Source organism: Bison bison, unplaced genomic scaffold (genome assembly GCF_000754665.1).
Source record: "Bison bison bison isolate TAMUID 2011002044 unplaced genomic scaffold, Bison_UMD1.0 scf7180017864180, whole genome shotgun sequence".
NCBI lineage: Eukaryota > Metazoa > Chordata > Mammalia > Artiodactyla > Bovidae > Bison > Bison bison.
Window position 1 is genome coordinate 2,042,341 of NW_011494752.1, and position 5,606 is coordinate 2,047,946.

The window sequence follows — 5,606 nt, forward strand, 5'->3', positions numbered from 1 at the left end:
TCGCCCCCTTCTCCTCCTGCCCCCAATCCCTCCCAGCATCAGAGTCTTTTCCAATGAGTCAACTCTTCGCATGAGGTGGCCAAAGTACTGGAGTTTCAGCTTTAGCATCATTCCTTCCAAAGAAATCCCCATAAACAATATTAATTCATAACATGTTTGGATAGAATTTTAAAGGGCCTCCATCACTGTCGCCCGTGGAGATCTGAACTCTCACCTACACGCCCCTGACAAGTTTTCATTCAAAGCACAAATGAAGGGAATGGAGAGCAAATAATTTGTTACAGCTCTGTTAAAAAAAAAAAGTGCTCATTAACACAGAACCAGAATCTCTTTCCCTGTTGATCCCATCTGTTCACGCAGTCTCTTGGAGCCATGTGAAATCTTAAAATAGTATCACTTTTTCAGCCAGAGGGCTTAATCATCATAAAGAATCTTTGGTTTCTGGTAGAACAGCAATTGAAAAGCTTAGCTCTCTCTCCATCTGAAAAGTAGACAAGAAAATGTGAAAACAATCTGCAGATACCTAGCATGGCAAGTCATTATTAGTGATGTATAATGATTAGAAGATAATAACTCAGTACCTTTGAAGACTGAAATGAAATGTCCATGCAGTGACAAACAGCCAATGTTAAGAGTCCTGATTTGACAACAAAACAATCTAAACCCCTTTTATGAGATGAGGAGTATGCCTTAAGTAATAAACACTTAAGTAATTAGATGCTTTTATGGAGATAACTATAAACTGAAACATGGGGGAAAAATCTCTGTAATAGGCTGACGCCCTGGGAGGTGGGTATATAAGAGCCAGCGGAGAAGACAGAAGCATCGAGACACCAAGAGACTTCTCTCATCAACCCAACAAAAACCCAGCTCCTGACACCATGGCTTGCTGTGCTCCCTACTGCTGCAGCGTCCCCACTGGTCCTGCCACCACCATCTGCTCCTCTGACAAATTCTGTCGGTGTGGAGTCTGCCTACCCAGCACCTGCCCACACGAGATCAGCCTCCTTCAGCCCACTTGCTGTGACAACTGCCCCCCACCCTGCTGTGCGCCTGACACCTATGTGCCAACTTGCTGGCTGCTCAACTCTTCCCACCCCACTCCTGGACTGAGTGGGATCAACCTGACAACCTTCGTTCAGCCTGGCTGTGACAATGTCTGCGAGCCCTGCTGTTAAGCAGCCACATCTTTGCACAGGTTCAGTGATGTGCTGCTCAAGTCCAAATGCATCATCTGGCCTTCAACAACCACTACTACCTACATCAAATTAAATCAATCCCAATAGCCTGGGCAGTGTTTTCATGCATTTGCCCAACTTCTTGATTCTTTCTTCTTTTGGATAGAATTGGAGACCTTCTTTCTGTCTTTTAGAGTATATCACTATTCTTTGGAAATGAACCATTTTCACTATTCAACAATAAACTTCATTCTTACCTAGCAAATATGGCTTTGTGAATTTTTGTTCGTGTGTTTCTTCTTAGAGAAAGTGAAATGCCTACCTAAACTTGAACAGCAGCTCATCATGCTGCCCAAGATTTACCCCAGCAGAATGAGAGCTCTCATGGTGGAATCATTGAAAAATTAGATACTGCTTCTTTGTGATGAGCTGAAAAGTGAAAACTTCAGCAGGTTATTTTTTGGATTCCCACTCTTTTTTAAAACTGAGATATACTTGCTTTGCAATATTATATGAGTTTCAAGTGTGCAACACAGTGACTCAATTTTTGTAAGTTATTCTTCACTTGCTGCTGCTGCTGCTGCTAAGTCGCATCAGTCGTGTCCGACTCTGTGCAACCCCATAGACGGCAGCCCACCAGGCCCTGCCATCCCTGGGATTCTCCAGGCAAGAACACTGGAGTGGGTTGTCATTTCCTTCCCTAGGGCATGAAAGTGAAAAGTGAAAGTGAAGTCACTCAGTCATGTCTGACTCTTAGCGACCCGATGGACTGCAGCCTACCAGGCTCCTCCGTCCATGGGATTCTCCAGGCGAGAGTGCTGGAGTGGGTTGCCATTGCCTTCTCTTATACTTCACTTATAGTTATGATAAAATATTGGCTATATTTCCTGTGCTGTACAATATAGTCTTGTAGCTTATTTGTTTTATACATAGTACTTGGTACACAGAACTATACAAAAAAGGTCTTAATGACCCAGATAAACACAAAGGTGTGGTCACTCAGCTAGAGCCAGACATCCTGGAGTGTGAAGTCAAATGGGCCTTAGGAAGCATTACTACAAACAAAGCTGGTAGAGGTAATGAAATTGCAGCTGACCTATTTCAAATCCTAAAAGACGATGCTGTTTAAATGATGCACTCAGTATGTCAGCAAATTTGGAAAACTCAGCAGTGGTCACAGGACTGGAAAAAATCAGTTTTCATTCCAATCCCAAAAAACGGCAAAGCCAACGAATATTCAAACTATCATACAATTAGGCTCATTTCGCATGCTAGCAAGGTTATGCTCAAAATTCTTCAAGCTAAGCTTCAATAGTATTTGAACCAAGAACTTCCAGATGTACAAGTTTGGCTCAGAAAAGGCAGAGGAACCAGAGATCAAATTGCCAACATGTTTTGGATCACAGAGAAAGCAAGGGAATTCCAGAAAAACATCTACTTTTGCTTCATTGACTACATAAAAGCCTTTGACTATGTGGATCACAACAAACTGTGGAACATTCTTAAAGAGATGGGAATACCAGACCACCTTACCTATCTCCTGAAAAACCTATACATGGGCCAAGAAGTAAAGTTAGAAACTTACATGAAACAACTGACTAGTTTAAAATTGGGAAAGGAGTACAACAAGGCTGTATTTAGTTGCCCTGTTTATTTAACTTCTATGCATAGTACATCATGTGAAATGCCAGATTGGATGAATTACAAGCTGGAATCAATTGCCTGGAGAAATATCAACAACCTCAGATATGCAGATGATACCACTCTAATGACAGAAAGTGAAGAGGAACTAAAGAGCCTCTTGTTGAGGATAGAGAGGAGTGGAAAAAAACTGGCTTAAAACTCAACACTCAAGAAACTAAGATCATGGCATCCAGTCCCATCTCTTTAGGTCAAATAGAAGGGGGAAAAGTGTCACCAGTGACAGATTTTATTTTCTTGGGCTCCAAAACCACTTCTGACAGTAACTATAGTCATGAAATTCAAAGACACTTGCTTTTTGGAAAGAAAGCTATGATAAAACCAGACAGCATATTAAAAAGCAAAGACATCGCTTTGCTGACAAAGATTTGCATTGTCAAAGCTATGGTTTTTCCAATAGTCATGTACAGATTTAAGAGTTGAACATAAAGAAGGCTGAGTGTTGAAGAATTGATGCTTTCAAATGATGGTGCTGGAGAAGACTCTTGAGAGTCCCTTGGACTGCAAGGAGATCAAACCAGTCAATCCTAAAGAAAATCAACACTGAATAGTCATTGGAAAGATGGGCAATGAATCTCCAAAACTTTGGCCACCTGATATGAAGAGCAGACTCATTGGAAAAGACCCTGATGCTGGAAAAGATGGAGAGCTAAAGGAGAAAGAGGTGGCAGAGGATGAGATGGTTAGATATCATTACTGACCTAATGGACATGAATCTGAGCAAACTCTGGGAGATAGTGAAGGACAGGCAAGCCTGGTGTGCTGTAGTCCATGAGGTCCCAAAGAGTCAAACTCAACTTAGCAAAATGAACAACAGTAAGCTTATTTATTTTATACAGAGTAGTTTGTACCTCAGTCCCCTGCCCTATCTTTTTCCTTTCCACTTCCCTCTCATTGGTGACCACTAGCTTGTTCTCCTTATCTGTGAATCTGTTTCTTTTTTTGTTATATCCACCAGTTTATTTTTTATATTCCACATGTAAGTGATATCAAACAGTATATCCATTGGCAAACAGTATGGCCATTCTCTGAGTTATTTCATTAAGTATATTATACTCCAAGTCCATCTGTGCTGTTGCAAATGGCAAAATTTTCATTCTTTTTTTACGGTTGAGTAGTATTTCATTATTTCCATATATACCATATCTTCTTTATCCATTCATCTGTTGATGGACACTAAGTTTCTTCCATATCTTGGCTATTATAAATAATGCCCCTATGAATACTGTGGTGCATTTTTTTTTTCAAATTAATGTTTTCATTTTCTTTGGCTATATATCCAGGAGTAGAATTGGTGGGTTATATGGCAGTTCTATTTTTAGTTTTTTGGGGAACCTTCATATTGTTTTCCTGAGTGGCTGCATCAATTTACATTCCCACCAACATTGAACAAGTGTTCCCTTTTCTGCAGATCTTTGCCAGAATTTTTATGTTTTCTGGTCTTTCATTTAGGTCTCTAATCCACTTTGAGTTTATTTTTTTAAATATAGTGTTGGAGAATGTTCTATTAATAATATCACCTGTCCAGCTTTCTTTGCACCATTTATTGGAGAGACTGTCCTTTCTCCACTGTGTATTCTTGCCTCCTTTGTTGTAGATTAATTGACCATAAATGTGTGGATTTATTTCTGGGCTCTCTATTCTATTCCACTGACCTATGTGCCTGTTTTTCTACCAGTACCATACTGTTTTGATTACTGTTGCTTTGTAATATGTTCTGGATTTTAGGCTTTACTACAAGATAACTAGTGTGATTAGATTGACTAGTTTTCTGTGATTATGGTTTCAGTGTGTCTGCCCTCTGATGCGGGAGAAGGCAATGGCACCCCACTCCAGTACTCTTGCCTGGAAAATCCCGTGGACTGAGGAGCCTGGTAGGCTGCAGTCCATGGGTTCCCTGAGAGTTGGACACGACTGAGCGACTTACCTTTCACTTTTCACTTTCATCCATTGGAGAAGGAAATGGCAACCCACTCCAGTTTTCTTACCTGGAGAATCCCAGGGATAGGGGAGCCTGGTGGGCTGCCATCTATGGGGTCACACAGAGTTGCACACGACTGAAGTGACTTAGCAGCAGTAGCAGCAGCAGCCCTCTGATGCCCTCTTGCAACACCTACCGTCTTACTTGGATTCTCTTACCTTGGACGTGATCAAATTGCCAACATCTGCAGGATCATGGAAAAAGCAAGAGAGTTCCAGAAAAACATCTATTTCTGCTTTATTGACTATGCCAAAGCCTTTGACTGTGTGGATCACAATAAACTGTGGAAAATTCTGAAAAAGATGGGAATACCAGAGCACCTGACCTGCCTCTTGAGAAACCTTGGACTGCAAGGAGACCCAACCAATCCATTCTGAAGGAGATCAGCCCTGGGATTTCTTTGGAGGGAATGATGCTGAAGCTGAAACTCCAGTACTTTGGCCACCTCATGTGAAGAGTTGACTCATTGGAAAAGACTCATGCTGCGAGGGATTGGGGGCAAGAGGAGAAGGGGACGACAGAGGATGAGATAGCTGGATGGCATCACTGACTCGATGGACGTGAGTCTGAGTGAACTCCGGGAGCTGGTGATGGACAGGGAGGCCTGGCGTGCTGCAATTCATGGGGTCGCAAAGAATCAGGCACGACTGAGCGACTGAACTGATTGAACTGAACAAGATAACTATGCCAACCCACCTCTTTTTCAGCCAAAAACAAAGGAGTTTGATGTTTTCATACATGCTTAT

The 5,606-nt window shown here is 41.7% G+C and overlaps 1 protein-coding gene across 1 annotated transcript; it reads left to right on the top strand.

Moving 5' to 3' along the window:
* Positions 1–842: 842 nt before the first annotated feature.
* LOC104990489 (keratin-associated protein 3-1) lies at positions 843–1,443 on the top strand. Its single transcript, XM_010842582.1, has one exon. It carries the CDS (start codon positions 882–884, stop codon positions 1,176–1,178), a length of 297 nt encoding a protein of 98 aa, XP_010840884.1. The 5' UTR covers positions 843–881; the 3' UTR covers positions 1,179–1,443.
* Positions 1,444–5,606: the final 4,163 nt, after the last annotated feature.

What these genes read in the sequence shown, in the direction of transcription:
- LOC104990489 (XM_010842582.1), top strand. Translation starts at nt 882, where the DNA reads ATGGCTTGCTGTGCTCCCTACTGCTGCAGCGTCCCCACTGGTCCTGCC.